Source organism: Epinephelus lanceolatus, chromosome 1 (genome assembly GCF_041903045.1).
Source record: "Epinephelus lanceolatus isolate andai-2023 chromosome 1, ASM4190304v1, whole genome shotgun sequence".
Lineage (NCBI taxonomy): Eukaryota > Metazoa > Chordata > Actinopteri > Perciformes > Serranidae > Epinephelus > Epinephelus lanceolatus.
In genome coordinates, this window is record NC_135734.1 from 21,311,203 (window position 1) to 21,333,616 (window position 22,414).

The window sequence follows — 22,414 nt, forward strand, 5'->3', positions numbered from 1 at the left end:
ATAGCATGCACCTCCAGTATCGTAGCTCTGAATAAAAAATGTGTCACATCATCCATCTTTCCACTCAGTCTTCACCTTTTTCGCGATGAAAAGGCAGAACCACAATCAAAATGCATATTTTCAGAAGAACAGTTCCGCAGATTGCTCCGTGGAGCAGTTGTTGGACAATTTCAGTCCATAACTCTTACGACGCTACAACACGCCAGACAGGACAGGAAGACTGAGGTTAGCTTCTCCAGGGGCGATGGAGACATGGAGATGGAGGTGAAGGAGAGAAGAGGGGATCAGGAAACAGCACCCCAAGGAGCTGAGACGTGGCCCTGCGCCACCTAGCCCTGGACTCAGTCTACGATGGGAAGAAGAGGAGAAAGAGGAAAAGACATCAGAACAGAATAAGAGAAAGAGACAACAGAAGACTTGGATGAGTGGGTGGCCGACCGAGACATGCCGAGGAAGACAGACATAAAAGACATGAGATAAGGAACAGAGTGGACTGTGTGTCAGTTTGAGAAGAGTCCTAAAACATGTCATGAGTTGTCAGACAAAGCATATTTCTTCTCACATTAGATGGGTTGAACTTTTTGTAAAGCTCACAGAGATTAAACTCTTAATGACAGTTTAATAACTGGAAATAAATATGGACATACAGGGCTCAACAATAAGGATTGCTTGATTGCATGAGGCACCTAAAATGCCACGTCGAGCTAGTACATCTGGCAACTTGCCCAGTCAGGCAAGTGGCAAACAGAGCATTAAAGAGGACCTATTATGCTCGTTTTCAGCTTCATATTTGTATTTAAGATTTTTAGTAGTAGTAGTATGTTTACATGCCTTAATGGTCAAAAAACACTATGTATTCCTCATACTCAGTACGTTTACATGCACAGTTTAATTCCACTTTTAATCGGAATGAAAGGCCATTCCGATTAAAAGTGGTCATGTAAACGGTCATTCCGATTGAAAAACAGTCATTCCGATTGAAATTTAAATCCGATTAAAGGGGGTGGTTTATTCCGTTCGTCATTCCGAATGAAAGAATTTTGTGTGCATGTATACACTCATTCCTCTTTAAGTTCATTCCGGTCTTTCTGCGCATGCTCGTTTCCTTGCCCTTCTGGCGCGATGACGTATATAGCGCGCATAGCAACGGGCTGCATAGCAACGGGCTGAGATAGAGCAGTCGGACTTGTTGCACTCACCGGTTTCCATTCGCCACAGCACGGTCTTCTATCTCCCTTCTTCGACCTTCTACCTCCCTTCTCCTCCTCAACAGATGAAGCATTAGCAGAACAAGGTTGTTGTCGTACTGCTGCTTCAAGAATATAAGCAAAACAAGCCCGAAAAAGGCACTAAGAACGGCGTCGTCAAGCATCTTCTTATCCGGAACGAGGACTACAGTGTTTTCTTCCGGTAAACGTAAACACGTAACATCTGCCCCGCCCCCTATCCAATCAGAAACCTTCCCTGCCCCAAACCTTGCACAGACCTGAATAAAGGTGATTGAACTGATCTCCCATGTAAACCCTCATTCGGAATGAATATTTCCCATGTAAACTACCTGGAAAGACTTTAATTCCGAATGATTTCATTCAGATTTATTTCATTCCGAATGAGAAGTCATCATGTAACCGTAGCCAGTGCCTGTGCTGGATCACCTGTATTCACCCTCTGTCTTAGACGCTCTGTTGAGTGACTGTCTCTTTAAGACCCCTTCCAAAAAGAGCTCTTCTGTGATTGGTCAGTGTTTCCAGGTCTTCCATATCTCTGAGTCTCTGCACTGTCATTGCAGCATTGACTGTAACCGACAACAGCAAGACTTTTTCCCATGAAGAATCACAAAAGCCGGAGAAAAAATAAATGTGTTGCAGAGCGTCGTTTCTGTGGCTATGGCAACACTAAACCCCTGAGCTTGCCTTAGAAAGACTAATTGCACAAACCCACTATTTTCAAATACCCCATGGAGAGATACTCTCACTGCAGCCTGTTTTTATTTTGTTCTGAAAATATCGGCGTGCAACCTCGTTCTGTGGACGATAAACTAGGTGCAGACTTCCCTCTGTGTCACCGGTAAAGAGGAAATACAGTGAGTGCTGGACGGAGCAGTGAGTGACAACAACTCCACCCACATACAAGGGTACTGTTTACGATGGAAACATTAGGGTCTAGGTACCATGTGTGAAGAGATACTTTTGTTTCCAAAGGTACCATACCGAAAGTGTCTGGTGGAAATGGGGCTTAAGAAAAGCTTCTAAACACAAGTGGACATGTTTCAGCAGGAATAGGTTCTGAAATTGGGGAGAAATGAAAAACATCAGCAACCAAGATTACATGTTTCCCTGATGCTAGCATTTACCTTCATGTAGTAGTGTAGGCCACATAATGCTAACATTTGCAGGAGCGTGCCTGGAGCAGAAGACCATGTCAAGAAATTCTGGCACACTGTGACATTGTACTCGTAGCATACTGTAGACAAAAAGTGTTTGAAACATAGTGTTCAAGGAAGCCTGAGCAATTTTGCTCACAGATAATGCTTCTACATATGTTTACCTCATTGTTTGAAACTTTGGTCACATTTAAATGAACATCCTTCATTGTAACACTATACATAAGACACCAAATATGGAAAACATAATTGGTCCCCTTTAAACACAGTGGGTCTCATTCATGAAACGTGAGCAGAACGACTTTGTGTGTAAAATGTTCACTGTCAATTTACGATTGATAGCATTCATGAACATACACTCGTGCGTACGATAAGAGTGTTCTGCGGTGCTCATGAATATGGTGTAGGTTTTTAATTCCAATGTTTTTTATGTGCACGTCTACTCGCAGATTTACCAACATTTCATGAATGGGACCCATTGTTTTTGAGGGAAGTAGTAAAGGAGTGAGCCGGCTCACTTTCTTCTCATCTCTATTGAAAGTTGCACTTGTGCTGTACCGATCGGGCACTCGAGACAATGGCGCCAGGCAAAGGCAAAGGTTGAACATTTCAATTATCCTGGAAACAAGAGTTCAGTCGGATGGCGTTAGAGGATGTGGACGAAACTCCAACTATGTATTGTAGAGTCTGCTGCAAGTTTGAGAGCATGGCGGATATAAAGGGGTAGATTATAAAAGGCAAATAAGATTTGAATTTGGGCAAGTTGATTTCTGACCCACTCTCCCGACTAGGCATGTGAGAACATTGAACAGTGACACACAGATGTATAGTATTCAAATCAAAATAATCAGACAACCTGCACATCCAGTATATTGACAGAACTGTTTATATATGGAAAATGCAATCTGAAAGATTACGGGAAATCAGAGCCAAGAGGACAGGAGGAAAGAGGGGCAGGGGTTAGAGGGTTGGGTTGGGTAGGAGTATTGGGGGAGGGGGGTGGGTCCCGGCTAGGAATCAAGTTCACGTCCCTCTGCGACCGAGCTGCTGTCCAAGAGGGATCCTCAAGTTTCAGTCACTTCCACTTACATCACACTTCACACTCTCTTCTTCACTCGTATATAATCTGTTTGACACTGGAAATGCTCACACATGCTTTTAATCATCCCAAATATCTCCACTTGTACCCTGCACTGACTTACGACAGACTTGACCCTGTTTGAACCACCTAGAAAAAGCAACCTAGCTCGAGACGAGATTACATCACCGTCTGATTTGCGTCTAACCTTCATCACATCACATGCTTCTTCCAGCCAATTTTAGATCCTCCGATTCAGCCGTGTGTAAGATTTGGTCGGGATAATGCATCCTTTTACTGCTGTCCAGGAACATTACAAAACAGGCTACAGTCAGAAGGCTGTATGTTTTTTATCCTTGCAGAAAATTCAGTTTTATCCGCCCGAGTAAGGGAAAAAAAAATCATTGAAACCCAGTCTTATAATGAGCCAGCGTAACTTGTAAAATGTAACGGTGTGTTACACCACACTGATCCTAATGCTTTCCTGTATCCCTCAGCTCACTTACAGTCACATTGCTCCTCGGTGGCCCATATGGATATGTTTACCGAGAGCAGTTGCTATGTTTGTGGCGGAGTGACACACACACACACACACACTCGTACACACAGCTTCTCGCTTAGACACACACTGTGGCTCTGTGGGGACACCTCTGGATCGGGACGTCCATCCAGCTTCCAAGTTGGAGGGAAGGAGGGAAGTCGGGGTGTAACTTCTCTATAAAACTTATTGGAGGGAAGTGTGTGTGTGTGTGTGTGTGTGAGATATGTACGAATGTGTCTGTCACTTATGTGTTTATGTGAGACTGAATGTGTCCAAATGCGTCTTTTTTTCTTGCATGTTCTTACAGCTGGGTGTGTGTATGTCTGTGCCTGAGTGTGTTGGAAGCAAGAGAGAGAGTGTGTGTGTGTGTGTGTGTGTGTGTGTGTGTGTCCAGCTCAGTGGAAGGTGTGGCTTGGATGAGGCAGTAAGAGGGGGGGTGGTGGGAATAGAAGTGTGTCTGTCTGGTTTTTGTGGTCTAATAACGGGAAAGGTCTCGGATGGGGAATATTATCATTTTTATGAACTTAATGGAGCGCAGGGCCAAGAGTTCCACTATTTATTGCTGAATTAATACGTTACTGTATCTGTGGTTAAGTAATTGGACATTTTTATGGGTTTATTTTCAATATTTAAAGACTCTTCTGAGAGCAGAGAGAGGGCCTTTTATGTTTGCACTCTGCTAAATGTGTGTGTGTGTGTGTGTGTCTTTTCATAGGTGCAGTAGCTGCATTTGTTACCACTCCTCTTGACGTGGCGAAGACCAGGATCATGCTCGCTAAGGTATACACACTCAGACACACACACACAGGGTGCACCACCTCCTCTGGCAGCGACTTTTAAACACTGCTGTCAGGTGATGCCTCGCAGGCAGAGGGCTGAGCAAATTTCAACAGTGTCGGCACACAGGACGGAGCAGGCCGAGGTAGCACCGGGACAGTAGTGAGACATACACACACACATCTGTCATCTGATCTGGACTATGGACAGTGTCGGGAAGACATGTTTGGGTACATGGTTAGTGTTAGAGTGAGGACTTGTTGCTGCTCCAGAGGAATTTCCATCTCTGGGCTGCTTGTCACCAGGAGGTGAACCAGAAGGCCAGTGTCCCTCCTGTTAGCTCCTCTACTCTGTCTGTCCTCTCACACAGTCCCCGTCTCTCTCTCTCTCTCTGCCTCTGTATAGTGGCGTCCCTCCTCTTCCACCCTCCCTCCACCTCCTCTCTCACTTCTGGCTCACTCCAACTGTACGTCTGGCTTCCCTCACTATGTCCTGTGTGTGTGTAAAGGGTAGTGAGTTCAGAGTTACCCCAATCAGCCCCCCCACAATTACACACACACACACACACACACACACACACACACACACACACACACACTGTCCTTGGAGAAGACACAGTGTTCCATTCCTCAGTCCCCCCCCCCCCATCCTAACTAATGAGATACTGGAATTAACAAAACACTCAGACAGTCTTGATCTCTTGCGAGAAGCCGTTGGCTGTAGGTGGAACAGCGCAGTACAAAAGCTTCCTGTAAACATTATTTGAAATGCAGCTGCTGTAATTTACCACCAGCAGAGGACTTGGCCTGCGCTGCCTCAGCAACGTTCAGTTATAACTTTATAAGGCCAAGTTTTTCATTCACTTAAGGCACCACAGGTAAGCTGGAAAAACATTGGAATGAAACTTAATAGCCTCGACTGTGATGGTGTTAACAGCTGATAACTCCGCTGCGCTTTGTATTTACTGGATATTGAACAAAATAAAAGCCAGGATGATACAGCTGTGTACAATTCAGACTGTTGCTGCCGTAAAACTTGAGGTTACTGTGTTTAAAATCTATTCAGGTGCAAACGATTTTGACATTAATATGATTGGATTAAAGACAGCTATAAAATTCCACTCATGTCTGCACAGTTTGTTTACCCATTTCCCATTTACATGTGAGCTAAATAGACGTGACAAAATGAAAATGTTGATAGCAAATAAGCAGATAAACACTGCACACAAGGGGCTGAATTGCTTCTCCTTTTAATTTCGTCTTCGTCCTTTAAATTCGTCTTGAAATGTTACGAGCAAGGCGTTTCGCCCATGGCTTCAGGTTTGTTGGATAATACAGTGGTTCCCAACGGGTCCACCCACAGGTCCAGATATCTCGTAAGTCATTAATACAATATAATGTCACCAAGCTAGTTCGCTGTCTCTGTCAAGTAGCTGTCCTTTAGTCACTTGCTCTGCAGCAGGAAATGGCACTTCGACATAACAGCCTCGTGCCAGAAATTCGCTGTACTTAAAGTGCGTTTTTTTCCAAACTTGACATGTTTGTGAGTCACATGCAGTCCATTCAGAATGGATCCGCAACCCATCAGTTGGAAACCACTGGTATAATACAGTGCACAAGTGCTTTTAACAAGGCTGCAGCTGCACTGAATCCAATCAGCAGCAGGGTGATCATGTGCTGAGCAGACTCTCTATATGGTTCTGTGCACTTGTGTGCTGTGTATCTGCTTACTTGCTATCAATCTGATGTCCCCTGCCATCCCCTGCAACAAGTTACTGACTGACAGCACTGTGTATGGGCATGTGCTTTTAAAATGAAAATATTGTCATGACACAGGAGTTTCTAACTTTGATACAGAACTGTGAAAAATATCAATATTCAATAACAGCTTAGAAAACCACGGTTGAAAACAGCATCATGAGCATACTTTTTTTTTTTTTTAATTTTAAGAAAAATATAACATTATGGCAACAACTTTTCTGTTCTTGGTTAGTAGCAGAGAGCAGCAGAATGACTGCAGGAAACATTAACAATTAGAAATGGAGAGAAAGTACAGCTGGTACCAGTGTATCAATGAATACTGAAGCTGTTTCAGATATTCAGAATCCACATGTATCGATAAATCCATATTTTTGACAACACTAGACTAGAAGATATACATATATATATATATATATCTATATATATATATATAATATGTATTTTCGATTTTTATATTCAGGTAAAGTATAAACAACCCAACCTATCAAACAACAGACTGTATATGCGCTATAACTTGTTTATAAGCCATTTTCAAGATATTTCATACTCAGGTATTACAAAAGTACAGGTAAAGGATAGACATAGATAATTAACATACATATTTATCTTTGAGAGAGCCACTGAATGGACCCTAGCTTTCTGTTTTATTTTTTAATTGTTATGAACAAAAGCCATGTGCCAAATTTAGTCATGTTAATTTTTCATATTAAAAAGACTTAAAGGGAAAAAATGGGGATACTGTTACTTGATATTAGTTGTAAAACCTTCCTTTTCAATCCACATTTGACTGAGCTGGTATAAAAATTAGGGCTGCAACTAATTATTGTTTGATGATTTTTTAAACGTCGATTATTTTCTCAGTTTATGATTGTTTAGTCTCATAAATCTCTCAAAACAACGAAAAATTATGACATTCAGATGTTTTTTTTTCACCAACTTACAGTCTAAAATCCAAAGATACTGATTTTACTGTCGCACATGACACAGAAAAGCAGCAAGCCGTCGCGACTGAGAGGCTGGAGCCAGCAAGTGTGGTTAATAAATCTTATTCGATGACTTGACTAAGTTTTGACTCTAATAAAAATGTAGTAAATAAAATTGTAACTGTGCTTTGTGTACGTTATGAGGCAGTGAAAGATATTAAAGCAGCATATTTTGTCTCGAAGTTAACTTAAAATTTCTGTTTCCACCTGAAGTGCCTCACCTTATAAAGGTAACATGTCATTTTTTAAAACCGTGTCAGACTTAAGTTTGGTTTAGTCCTACAAACTCCCACAAAAGATGACAAGCCCAGGCAGGAAAGTGAAACAGAGAAGGAGCAGGGCCGGTGTTGATGGGTACGGACGGTTTGGATTGGACGAAGGGGAGGAAATGTGGGTGTTGGAACTTGTCACATTAGTTTCCGTCACCACAGCAGCAGAGGAAAAGGTTCTTTCTTCTCCACGGCCGGCAGAATGAAAGAGCGGTGTTGTACAGTAGGCAGCCTGGCGTGGACGAGGCCGAAGCGGGCAGATGTCCAGGGCACAGCTGGACGTGTAAAGCCCCTCCAGGATCGGACTCCTGCCATACCGCCCTGGCTGCAGCGCTGGCAACGTGCCTGGCACACCACACTGCTATTGCACACCTCCTACGCTGCTACTGTACAACACTGCTCTTCTCCTTAGGCTGGCATGTTTCCTGCCGGTGCACCACACCGCTGCCATCAATGTCATGTTCGCTACCCTCCACTACCCAACACAGGAGCTAATGTCAGGCTGGTGTGGTCTAACGCCTTGTTGAACAGCCATCACTGTTGTCCATTTTACTGCATGAATCAGTGTAGGTGCAGAGAGCAGGGAGCACATCTTTTTACTGCTCGCACATGATTGTAAGAAACTCAGATGACAAAGCAGCAGGCCAACACAAGCAGAAAGAAACGTATAGATTGAGCTGCATGAAGATATTTTTGTATGTCAGCAGAAGCTACACAGGGAGTGTGTGCGTGTTTGAGTGTATGTGTGTGTGTGTTTTGGACACCCTCTTCCTCCATTCCCTCCTTCCACCATTCCACAGCGGTAAAGGAAAAGAAAACTTGTCAGACGAGGAGCGGGGAGAGCCATTTCTCAGCCACCTGTCTCCAACAGAAACATAAGGAATACGGGTGTTTTTTTTTCTCCTCACATGAATAAAATGTGGGAATCTTCCTCTCCTTCCAGCAGATCTGGGAGTCACAATTTACAGCGGATGCCGCAGACTGTTTCCTACATGCTCAGTGTAGCTGTAACTTAGATTGGCGTGCACGCACCTTCACACACACACTCCGACTCCCTCCCTCTCCCCCACTGCTTCTTTCTGTTTCTCTCTCCTCCTAGCCGCCACCACCCACCCTCACTTAACCCCGACCGGCTCGATCCTGCAGCTCTCCTACCCCTCTGCCACTCCACAGTGATGGATTAAAAACTCTCTGGCCGGCTAAGCTCATATTGTGTAAATAAAAGTTCTAGACTGACGGGCGTGGAGGGAGACAAGGAGAACTCGTTGAGTGTGTTTTTGGGTGGGCAAACGGCTGGGTGTGTTGCAGAGCGAGTGCCTGGGGTGGGTGTTGGAGGTGTCACCTTCACTTGACACAGCTGTCCAGGAGGAGAAATGGAGGGTGAGATGGAGGAATGAAAAGAGGGAGGGGGGAGTTGGAGGGAAGCTCAGCTGAGGAAGACTAAACAGGGTGTCTGCTGGAGGAGCAGGAAGTGAAGGAGACGATCCATCCGTCATCACACCTCTATTTTTTCTCTCTCTTTCTCTCCAGGCCGGGTCGACCACAGCGAAAGGCAACATCCCGCAGGTGCTCTACTACGTATGGAGGAGCCAAGGCCTTTCAGGGTGAGTGTGTGTGTCTTCATTTCAGAGAGACGTTCAAAGGCAGTCGTGATTGGTTGAAACCGAGCAGCCTCTTTGCGCAAAGCGTTTTATACTATCCCCTTAAAAACCTCTTATTTTACATGATTTGATTTAACTCGGCCTGATCCCTCACGTAATCAAGTTTGATGATAGAGTCGCTACTCTTGGTGGGACGTGAATTTACAGCCGCAGCTGAAGAATTACATGTATAAAAGCTTTTCCTGCCCACTTGCTGCACCGTCCTATTGATTAAGGTGTTACAGGGGCCAAGCGGAAGGGTTTATTTGAGTGTTTTGATGTGTTTATGATGCGCACCGGACAAAAGCCCAGGTCTAATGGGGCCGCAGAGGGCTGCCAGCACTAAAACAAACCCTCAGCCGCGGTGAATAATAGGCCCGCTTGTGTACAAGCCGCCATCATTTAGTTAGGATGCACCTCGGCTTAATGCTCATAACAGATTTGGTTTGGGACCGGGCCAAACACCAGTGGGACATCTCTCTCTCCCTCTCTCTGTCTCGCAAACACACGCTCACAAACACAAACCACTGTGTTATTGTTTGTTTGTGTAGGCTGCAGTGCTGGAATCCAATCAGAGACAAATTACATTTCAGCTTTGTGTTTAATATGAGCCAAGGGTGATTCCCTACAAACTGCTTTCAGGCATCAGTAATAAGCATGCCTTCAATTTAAATAAAGCTCACGTTGGAGACTACTGCACAATCTCGATGAGGTGATAGTTGGCGAGCCCCTATGGAAAAGCCTAAATCCCACTCTCCCAGCTGCAACAGTAACCAAGTGGTAATGTACAGGGGAGCTCTTTGATGCCAATCCCCCACCTCTGCACCACACAGCAACCTTTGATGTTTTCCTCTCTTTCCATCCTTCTCTATCTCCTCCAACTATCCTCTGGGACCAGCTGCAAAACTCACTCATGGTGTGCAGCCCGGAGAGCACGCACCATAAGCTGTACAACATGATGAACTCCTGAAAAATCCTTTTCTCCCCTGATATTGATGTAACCAGAGAAGGTGGAGATTGAGAAGAAAGAGAGCAACTAAAAGAATGAGACGACAGAATGAAACGCAGACACAAAGGAAAGTGTGTAGAAAGTAAAAAAAAAAAGGGGGGGGGGCTGCTGCTCTGCAGGGCCAAAGGCCTGGTGGTTGCGCTGGTGCATGCCTGATACAAATTGCTGGGGCTTTAAAGCTGTAATTATGGTAATAGGCCCAATTGCAGTGTAGTGAAGCTCTAAAGTGCTTCCATGTGTGTGCCATGCCCCAGAGACCCCGGGTTAGCACAGAGCAATGGAGCTCACACCGGGGCCTCCCCCCAGTAACCAAACTGCACCAGGAATTATGTCAAAACAAAGACTAATAAGTAACATGTCCTCCGGGCTGTGTCTGCTTTGTGCCTCATGTAAACCAAAATGGAGGAAAAGTAAACAAGTGACGTGTTTGTACCGCATACACACAACAAAGCGGAGACTCTGGAAGATTGTGGTAAACCGTAATTGTGCTTTTATGGCATCGGGAATCTTTGTTCTTCACCGTAACAAGTTAAGTCGAGCAATTTGGGCACTTTTAACAATGGGGAAAATATAGAGTATTAGTGGACTTAAAAAGGTGTATTTCTTGCAGAGAGGTGGAGTGTGCCCAGAGAACAGGCCAGATGCCACATACACAGTCTGTATCCTTCACTGTGTGTGTCAGGGTTCCCATGGATCCTTAAAAAGTATTTAAAGGCATTGAGTTCATTATTTCATCCAGTGTGTAGGATTAGGGGGCATCTGATGGCAGAAATGAATATTCATAACTATATTTTTATTTGGTGGCATGGTGGTGCAGTGGTTAGCATTGTTGCCTTACAGCAAGAGGGTTCCTGGTTCAAAACCTGGGGTTGGGGAAGCCCCTCTATTGAGAGTTTGCATGTTCTCCCCATGTCAGCGTGGGTTTTCTCCAGGTACTCCAGCTTCCTCCCACAGTCCAAAGACATGCAGGTTAACTGGTGACTCTAAATTGGCCGTAGGTGTGAATGTGAGTGTGTCAGGCCTGATATAGCCTGGTGACCTGTCCAGGGTTTACCCTGTCTCTCGCCCAATGTCAGCTGGGATAGGCTCCAGCCCTCCTGCAACCCCTAACAGGATAAGCGATAATGGAAAATGAATGAATGAATGTTGTCATTAGTTTATGATAAACTGAAAGTAAGAATTGTTGTGTTTTCGTCACCCTAGAATGAGCCGTTTATGTCTACATATGGAGCAGGTCCTCTTCCACTGAGTCCGCCATGTTGTTTCTACAGTAGCACAGAAAGGACACTGGCTCTAGGTAGGGTCATTGGTGTTGTCGTGTCCGCCATCGTAGTTTCCCTTAAGTGCTGGGCACATGGGAGAAGTTTCACCTCTGAAATCTAACCACTACAAACTAGACCTTTAATTGGTATTAAAATAAAAAGTCTAAAGTCTAAAAAGTGCTCACACATGGGAAGTAGGATTTTCCAAAGTTGAATTGTAAAATTTCAAAATAATTTGTAACATCTATCTTTTTTAAAATTACCAAATGCCTCTCATTAACATCATGCAGACCAGGATAGCAGAACCACCCATATTTTGTTTCTGGTCAGGATGCTCAGAGCAGAGGATCCACTGTCTGCTAGCTAGCTGTACTGTACCCTGGACGACATGTGACAGATTCACTGAAAACTTGTCATTTAACCAAGATTTACTGCCATGGTTGAAACAGGTAAAAGGCCATGCAAATGAGGCTCTGTGTATTTTATGCAAGACGTTTTTCCAAACTCGATACTATGACAATCAAGGCAGTGGAATACCAAATGTAGGGTGAGAAACACACACAGACAATTAAAAAAAAAAAAAAACGCCAAGAAGTGCAAGGTATTCCCCAAAAAAGTCAGGTTTTATGTAAGAATAAACATTTGGGCAAAACTGTCCCTTGTCCCTAACCATAAGTAATTGATGTTGGTTCATGGTTTTTTCCTTCAGTTTTAGTTATTGTAAAATTGGTCTTATATTTCAGTCTGAGTGGCATTAAAAAAGTCTTAAATCTAACTTTCCTTAAGCTTTAGGACCTGTGAGAGTTGGGTTTTAGGAAAAGTGCTGTAACATCTGTTTTTAGCTTGACTTTTGTTATTATTCACATTCTGTCCTGGAAACACAAGTAGACCCGCCCCCTACTGAAGGAATGTGTAAGACATCACACTGATGTATCTTCCTCAGTAATGCTGACGACCCTGAAATGTTACATCTGATCTCTGACTATTGAATTTATCTTATGGGAAAGTTGCATAACTAATAAATGCACTTTATTCTAACCTTAGTATCGTCCCTGCTCCAACACAAGTGCCAGAAATTTGTTCCCACATACAGATGAAGATTTCCCCCCTGCTCTTCTTTAAGAGCACCAGCATTTGTCTGAACTGCAGCCAACACATTTTCTTTGAGTTCACCACTGTTCTTCTGCACTCTCCTGTCATGCCTTGAAACTATATTTAGTCCGATTCCCCAGGAGAGGTGACTGGCCAACAATCGTGGGATGACAGCTCTCAGTGGCTGGCCAGGCTGTGATGTCAGGGTGAGTCAGGGCACCCGTGGGAGCCGAGGTGGAATATTTGAGCTCCTGACTCTGCTCTGACGTCTCAGAGCCCGCAGGTGGGCCTGATCCCAGACAGGAAGTGTAACAGTAGTCAGGAGCTGAGACAAAACAAGAGCGTTGGGTTTAAAATTAGTTCATTCCTCACACTGCTAAACATCAGGACCATCACATGAGAAGACAGAGTGGAATATGTGAGGACGTGTTGTGTCTACTGTGTTGTTGTTGTTTATCTGTCCAGCTGCTCAGCGTACACGTCTTAGTCTCTTTGCTTGGATCTTGATCAGCTTCAGATATCATATGTAATATTATTGTGTGAGTAATGCTGAGTAGTTTCCTGCAGCGAGCCTGTGGCTCATGTTTCAGCAGATGGTGATAGAAAAGCTGTGTTGAGATGGAAAGAGCACGCTGAAGGGCAAGACAACAACCTCTGAGTAATGTCTCAGCGTTTATTTGGAGCCTTTACACCAGTCCGTGCTTACACAAACACAATTGGATTCTTGTGTCTCTCACACACAGCTAACTCTTCACTGGCCGTCCTTTCAAAAACACTCGATCCGGGCCGGGGCATTCTGAAACGTGGAGTTGTGTGAATAGTTGGGATGGCTGAGAGATCCTTGACATGCTTGACACCTTGTACGGCTTTGCAGTTCACAAAAGTGAAGTAGTGAGTCTGTGACCCAAAACTTTATGTATCATTTTGTCATATGGATTACTGTAAATTTATTATGTTGATCAGTTCTGTACGCCATCTGTTGCACGTCTGTCCGTCCTGGAAGAGGGATCTCTCCTCAGTTGCTCTTCCTGAGGTTTCTCAGTTTTTCCTGATCAGCTGTGAGGGTCCAAGGACAGAAGGATGTCGTATGCTGTAAAGCTCTGTGAGGCAAATTGTTATTTGTGATAATGGGCTTTATAAATAAATTGAATTTAACTTAAATGTACAGTGAAAACTGCACTGCAGGTCTGCTTACTAGCTTTTTCTGGAGCAAAGTCAATGTCTTTCTTGATTGTCAGGAGAAATTTACACGCATCATTGCAAAAGATCACAGAGTGTAACGCACTGAAACCAAGAAAAACCTAGGATGCCAAAATGTGATGAAGAGATATGTTTAAGGGACTACTGTACTTACAAAGTTGCATAATTGCCAAGAGTTGGTTCGTGTTCTCACAGCAGCATTTACGAGCGGACCAGATCAAATGCCTTGTGCGAGAAAGCTGCTCTTGATTGGTCAGAATTTCGATGCAGGAAGTAAAAGAAATATTGAAAAAGAGTACACTTACAAGCAGTGTTAATTTTGACAAGAATTTTTAATTTCATTTTAGTCTTAGTCACTCACCAAAGACTGGATTTAGTTAAAGTCACATTTTAGTCTTTTAGTTTTGTTTTAGTTAAAATTTAGTCAGTGGAAATCAGTTTTAGTTTTAGTCTCATTTTAGTCTTTTGACGTAATTTGACAGTTTTGTTATGCTGAGTTTTTTTTTTTACTACCACGATGTTTGTCATGGTAGTAAAAACTCCATTGTAAGCATACCTTTAACTGTGTGTTTAGTCATTTAAACTAAGAATGTACCATATTACTCTTGTATAATAAAAATGAATGTCTAAGGCTTGTTAGAAAAAGTGCAATGCATAATCATGTCCTTCACAGGTTCTTGTTTATTTTCTGTATATTTGTACAACAAATGACTTACAACCTGCAAGAATAAAGCTCCAATCCTCTTAAGACATCAAAAGAAGATCATAACAGCTTAACTGTTATGCCCATTTTAATTTACTATTTTCTTACAGGGGCATCAAAACCTAGCCAACACATTTAATCATATGTCCATTTTAATTCAGTGTTTGTTAACACTAGGACCGCCAGGATTACAGCGCCCCTCCAAGGGTCATAGTAACTTTTTATAATGCCTTTTTTTTTTTTTTTGCATGCTGCGCCGTGTCTCCAGTTGAAAGTTGTGATTTGCTAAATACATTCTACAGTAATAAATTAGATTAACTTTTGGTCTATAATATTGTTGGCTAAATTACGCATTTTAATAAAAAAAACTTAAGAATAAAAGAAATAAACACCGAAATAATTAATGGAAACTTTTTTTTATTGATACTCCTCCTCTCTGACATACTAACACACACACACACACACACACACACACACACACACAGAACACGCGATTGAATGAATGAATGAACATTGGGTGCGGTTCAGCCGAAGTCCCACCGGCTGGCGCGGTCACTGTTGAGATTACATTAGCTTTTTATTATTAACAAAAAGTTTTTTTATTGACCGAATGAATGGTTTAGTTTTCAAATAAATATTTGGAAACGAAAATGTATGCTTTGGTGTACTTTTACAGAGTTTTACAGGCGTTGTTGTTCCCGGCTTCCCACTGTGGAGCCAAGACTTCTGTGTGGCAAAACTGGACGAGCACCGCCACCGCGCAGAGGGTGGGTGGAGGTCATCCAATCAGAAAGATAGACTGAGAGTTTGAATTTGAGTTAAGATAATTAATTGGTTAAAAAGGAAAACAATCAAGGCATTGAGGATGGTTGTAATCCAGATTGTCCGGTAGGCCAGCGTCAGCTTTTTCATAATGTTTTTACTCGTCACTTCATACTGAACAGAGATTTCGTTTTAGTTTTTGTTGTCAGTACTTATTAAATTTATGTTCTCGTCACAAATTAGTCACGGAATAAATGGTTGTCAACGAAAAGTTTTCGTTAAAGTTTTAGTTGACAAAATTAACACTGCTTGTAAGATAAATGTGACACTTTCTAATGTCACAATGGAGGGACAGCTACGCAGGTCAATTTTAGTGCATCGTGGACTATATTGCTGTCATTGTTCATTTTAGTCAAACCATACAGTTTGAAAACGAGGCGCGGCTCCAACTAGAAAACAATGTTTTGATGCATTGGATGTGCTGAATGTGCATATTAAGGCAGTACAGGAGGAGGTGCACATTAATAATCCTCCAGGACTGTAACATGCTCATGTTTAACCCAAACAATGTGTAATGTGACTGCAGTTGGTTCAGATCGAGGTCGGAACACGTTTTCACCACAAACAAACTGCACCAGAGTTCATTTGTAACCGGACCAAGACCACCTCTTCAAGAAGGTCTCGGTCCAGTTGTTTTGGTGCGCACCTGAGTGTGATTGCTGTGTTCACACCTGCCCAAACGAATCGCACTGAGGGGGCAAACAAACTTGAGTTTGATTGAACTAAACCAAACAGGGCAGGTGTGAAAGCACCCAACCCATGACACAACAAATGATAAAATGCTAGCATGACTGACACTGCGTGAGGTTTGTATTTATATTTAAATGTACAATTTCGGAGGGGAAAAAACTGACTCAGTGTGCAAAGGCCTTTTGCCCAGATATCTGTTTTCCCAATATCTACTGGCTACACTATAATCCTTTAGAGGCAAATTTGTCGTCAGTCCAGTAGTTGATGGGTTCTGAGCAAGACCTTTTCCAATTTCTCTGTGATGTTGATGTTGTAGCTGTATATGTTTAGCTTTTTATTGTTCACATTTTGACATGCCACAGTAGGAACGTGCCTTAGTAATAATGATGGCTGCCTAGCTTTGGATTCAGGGTCCTGACATTGTGCTCACTTTCACACTGTCATGACTTACAGGCAGGGGCGTCATGCAACCCCAAAATGTGAGGGGGCACAGTGGATTGGGTTCGTGCGCTATGCGCGCGCACTAATTTTTTGGGGGGATGCCCTCAAATCACTTATTTTGGGCCCCTGCTGCACAACGCCTTGAGGTTGGATAGGGCCCAAACTCAAAGCCAACCCCCCCGTCCAGACACACACACACACACACACACACACACACACACTTAACGCATCTACACCTTGCCATGTAAACTATTTTGTGTAAGGAGGAAAGGAGTTTTTCTCAAACAAACCCTAGCAGCTAGGAAAATATTGCAAACATAGCTAAGCTTATTGTATTGCATAAAATATTTGGCTACACACTAACGTTAATACACACAAACGTGAACCCAGGCCGGTTCCCACTACTGACAGCAAAACGTAACGTGACGTAGATAACGATAGCCAATGTTATTGGCAACGGCGTGCCAAGGTAATAAAAAAGGACACAATCATACACACTCACCCATCTTGTTAGGCGGCCTAACACTGAAACACAGATACACCAAAATAAATCCCGTCCCAAGTTTTTCTGATACTTCCATGGATACTCCCTAGGCTACTAGTAGCTGATTAGTCAGGCAAACGTTACAGTCCAGACATTATAGGCTAACGTTAACCCTTAGGTTAGATCGCCGTCATCGCCGGCGATACTGGGGGGGGGGGGGGGGGGGGGGGGGGGGTATAGTTGTACTCTTTCACGTCTATTTCCGGAACGGAAAATAAGACCGACGTAATTCTTTTTTTTAATGAAAGCAGGACACTTCAGCCTTTACATCAATCCCATCAGTGTGTTTATAGCTTACCCGGAAGCCTAGATGTCATGCCGGTAAGATCGGCTGTCCAATGGGAGACCCGGGTGGCTAAAATCCAATGGGAAAGCTGTGAGCGGTCACATGATCAGCCAAAGATCGTTTATTATCAAGATGGTTGCTCTGTTGCCGTGTGTGATCACTACTAACAGGAAATCTCCCCTAAATCCTAATAAATAATGCGTAAATTACCATTTATGCATTTTATGCAAGTTACGGCCTGAGATGAAGGAGATTATTTAGAATACATTTCACTTAATATGACCACTGATCATAGCTAGATGGTAAAATAATAAGTAATGTAAAGCAAGTAAAATAAAATTGGTTGAAAAAAACAAAAAATCATCCCTCAAATCTGAGGGGGCACGTGCCCCCTCGGTTTCTATTGACGTGACGCGCCTGCTTACAGGGACGCTTAACTACAAAGGAGTCATTGTTAATGTTATTAGTAACACCTGTGCTTATTTAAGAAGCTTCTTTACAGTATCTGCTCAAGCTCAGCTGATGGAAACCAACTTTGTGACATTTCAAAAGTTTTTTTTTTCCAAATGTTTAAATGGACAGAGACCCAGGTACTAACACACAAACACCCACGCAGATGATGAAGACAGACAGACAGACAGACATTTTGTGTGCATGGACGTTTCTCCTCACACACGCAGGCACACATCCACAAACACAATACTCTTCATCCGTTACATCTGGCTCGGACGGGGCCAGACCATGTGAGCGCAGGGGCGTATTGGCAGACGCAAGGTGTTGGTAGGCAAATACACGGCAAGGGAGAAACAGGCAGAGAGAAATGGGGAAAATAAAAGGAGAGACATGGAAAGGCAGACGAACAGGATGGGATGAAGTGAGCACGTGTCTGAGAAGTGGATGACGCAGCAAGAAAAGGAGACGGAGGAGAAATCCCCCAGCAACTGAGCCAGCTGAGGGGGCTGTCGCTGGACAGAGAGACTGAGAGAAATGGATGGATGGACAGCAGAGGGACATGTGTGGATGTCATCCGGCCATCAGTCACGCACAGAGAGAGAGAAAGAAGGGGGGGGGGGGCTCCAGGGAGGCCTCAGGGTGGGGGCTTGAAGCCTAATCCCAAAAACAGCTGTGTGGGGAGGGTGGGAGAGGGGGGGATGGTTCTTGGGAGACGGGCGCTCTCTCATGGCTCATCACATCCTCTGACCCCCGCAACGTCAACAGCTTCTTGTCGGGCCTCAGTCGCTGTAACATGGGCCCCTCTCCCTCTCTGTAAAGCTCCACCAACAAGGCCTTATGCTCGACCCGCTCCCATGGACCCTCTGCACCCGAACGCGGGGCCCTGCTTCCGCGAAGGCGCCGTAAATCATTCACAGATACTGTCGATCAGTGAGGCGATACCTGATACAGTCTGAGCTGCCCTCAGCTCTGTTCACAGAGTTTCTTCATGCAGATAATTAAAGCTGCAGCAGGCAGACTTTGGAGGAATGATTTCCAAGTACAAAAAAAATGCACTTGTAAGTGTTCCCTGCAGATGAGGTGTGTGCATGTGGCAGACTCAAGAAATTCCAGACATTTTGTGCAGAATATGACACATTCTCCAGCAAACACATATTTATCAGCACAGACACGTGTCTGCGTGGCTCTAGCTTAGTAAGGACATAGTCAAACTAGTTCAAACTAGTCATGAATTAAGCTTTAAACCCCAAAAGGCCACGCTGAATTTTTTTTCTCAAGTCAGCACTGTTAATTATTCTGGAATCACTAAAAATTTCAAGGGACATAGTTTCAGTCAGTGTAAATCAAATGGTGTTTTTTTTAACTCATCCATACAGAACAGTGTGTGAACGGTGAAATTAAATTATGGAAACATTGAACAAAAACATTTTGCTTACATTTTATTCAAGTGATTTGAGTAAAAATAAAAATGTAGGTTAGGTAGGGTAGGTGTGAACGTGAGTGTGAATGGTTGTCTGTCTCTATGTGTCAGCCCTGTGATAGTCTGGCGACCTGTCCAGGGTGTACCCCACCTCTCGCCCAGTGTCAGCTGGGATAGGCTCCAGCCCCCGCAACCCCTGAGAGGGTGAGTGGTTACAGAAAATAAATAAATTAATTAATATAAAATATAGGGCTATTACCAGATACCATTTTATGGGCTCCAGAGCTTTGGTACAAATCGGCAGCTTCTGATTGATTCAGATCAATCAGATTCTGATGTCTGATTGTAGAGCTGTTGCGGCATATTGAGTTGCTCAGACCCTTCCTGTCCCACTCTCACTCTCTCTGTTCTCGCCGGGGGAGATTGGTTAGAATCTGCCCACACACACACAGTGACAGCGCTAAATGTTAGCATCACACAGCTAATGTTACCCAATGGTTATTAATGGGTTTATCGACACAGTAAAGACATTTCGGTGTCAGTTTGTTGGGGCGGTTTAACTGTTCGATGTCGAATGTTATCAGCTGCTGCTGCTGCGTTAGCTCGTGCTAACGGCACAGACATTGAACTGACTGAGAGTGGCCGAGGAGATTCAGAGCTGCGTCCAACGGCAGCTATGGCTGATTGTGGGACACAGAAGTGCAGTAACAGCATTGCTCCAACAAATTTAAGATTTGGAATTTAGAAATAAAAAAGAAGAAAACAAATATCCAAACCCCAGAATTGAAATCCGAATGCATACCCAGTGAACTAATATCTGAAGAGTCAAATATTCAGATCCAGCCCTAGTGAAATCATAATTACATCATCATTAATCACTCATAGTTGCACTGCTCTGAATATATGTCATTTAACATATGCATCGGCCAGTGTGTCAATCATAAGCCAAACACAAATGTATGACAAAAACAACACCATACTGTTAACAATAACATCATAACTTTTTAAAATATCTTATGTCATCATATAATTGCATCCAGTGATAACAAGCGTGAGTGTGCATATCATGTAGCCTGTGCTTCATTCATCTGACTTTTAATGAAGATTAAACGCTGAGGTTGATCAGTTACGAAATAAATTAAGTCTTTAATGTGGAAGACTGACTGTATAAAATTGAATCCGTCCAATCAAACTGAAATTTAGTTTCCCATTTTTGTGTGTGTGTGTGTGTGTGTGTGTTCATGATGTAGTCAGTCCAGGATCATCTACAGCTTGATTCCCTGTGTAAACTGTGGTGGTGTGATCATCATCTGTAACTGTGCAGTCCACAGTGATCGATTTGAGTGTTTGGTTTAAACTTGCACAGTTTAACTTTAAAAATGTATGTTTGAGATTTGCTCTAAAGTTTACAAACCAAAGGCTGAGGATGAATGGAGACTAGAATAATGCAGGTGAAATCAAAGTGTGCAGATTCTCCTGCTGCAGTGTTGTCCTTGGTTGTAGTATGGGAAGACCATTTTACAAAACGCTGATTTAGCAAAATCAAAATGTCTCTTAAGTCCTCATTCGCTTGAATTTGTATTAATAGATATTACAGAACTGATGACATGTTTCGCTCTGTCTCCTCTTTCTCTGCAGTCTGTTTGCGGGCAGCATACCGAGGATAACCTTCATCAGTGTGGGCGGCTTCATCTTCCTGGGCGCCTATGAGAAGGTCCGCCGCTCTTTGCTATAGCAGCCCGTCCTCTGTGACCGTCCTGAGCCCTAACGTAGTGGAGCAACAGCAGGAGAAGCATCTCTGAAAGTAACACCCTCGTCCCCTGGAGGCCCCATGTGCCTCCATGCTGCTGGGCCCCCGAGAAGCAGGGAACACCTGGTGCCCAGGGGGGAGAGTCGTCCACGGGCCTGATTGCATTACCCGGAGCGCTGCATTCCTGCTCATCAGTGTCCTGAGTTTAGCAGCCTGAGCTCACACTCCTGTAACAGCACCAGCAGTTTGGTGAACTGGAGCCGCACCCTGTCGCACAAGACTAGCAATGAAGCATCTCTACTGTTTAATGTGTGTGTGAATCAATGAGTTATGGTATTAAAGACTGTCTCTTTTTATGCTTTGAGGTGAGGTGTGGTGATTTGGGTCCCTGCAGGCTGCTCCTGTAAAGCTTCCTCTCCGCGGTTTCACCATCATTTTAGTGTTTCATCCATATTTTCTCTGCTCAGCCAGGCCACCTGTGTTAAAGACCCACCAGGGGTAGACACAGTAATATATCTCGTCATTGTTCCATTCCCGCTGGAGCACAGCTGAGCTCATCCACCTGCTGGAGCTTTAATTTTATACTTAAGATGCCTCCAACAACAGAGCACTTTGTTAAATTAATAAGGCCTCAGTTTTATTAGGAGCCTCAGGTGTCCTGCACAAGCTCTGGTATCATAGTTTGGGTATATCATGTGTTTCTTGTTAAATGTTTTTATTAGGTAGTTAGCTCGATTGGGTGGTTGATTGATTTGACATTGGAGCTCTTGTCAAAAAGAGTCTGTAAGGAGTGATTTCTTAATCTCAAACTTGTGAAAGTGCAGAATCATCCAGAGTTAGCTTGATAAATATCAACCTTTTGTTAATCAGTAGAGCGATGGTGATACATACGTAGCTTTAGTTTTGAGAGAACATTAATTCACCCTTTCATCCAGCTAAGATACTCAGAGTAAATGTTGAAAAAAATAAGGTTGTTATCACAATTTAACGTTCACTACAAAGAGTCCATTTGTTTGTGTTCTTGCCTTGAGTCAAAAAAGACTGACCCCCCCCCCCCCTTGTGTCTGTGCAGTAAATATGAAGCTACAGCCACCAGCCTGTTAGCTTAGCTTAGCATAGAGACTGGAAACATTTGGAAACAGCTAGCCTGGCTACCAGCACCTCTAACGCTCGATAATCAACACACAGTGACTACGCGAGTCTTGTCGCGTGTGTGAGACTGTAGGTAAGCAAAACCACTGGTAGGCGGGTTTTGACCAAATTGAGCCAGGCTAGCTGTTTTCCCCTGTTTTCAGTCTCTATTGCTAAGCT

General features: G+C 43.5%; 1 protein-coding gene across 1 annotated transcript in view; it reads left to right on the forward strand.

The window, feature by feature from the left end:
* The window catches only part of slc25a26 (solute carrier family 25 member 26), an 88,090-nt gene extending 66,631 nt beyond the window's left edge, over positions 1–21,459 (forward strand). The window contains exons 8-10 of the mRNA XM_033625515.2: positions 4,718–4,782; positions 9,322–9,395; positions 20,992–21,459. Of these exons, the coding sequence (XP_033481406.1) occupies positions 4,718–4,782; positions 9,322–9,395; positions 20,992–21,088 (236 nt within the window). The 3' untranslated portion in view covers positions 21,089–21,459. The remainder of the gene's footprint in view (positions 1–4,717; positions 4,783–9,321; positions 9,396–20,991) is intronic.
* Positions 21,460–22,414: the final 955 nt, after the last annotated feature.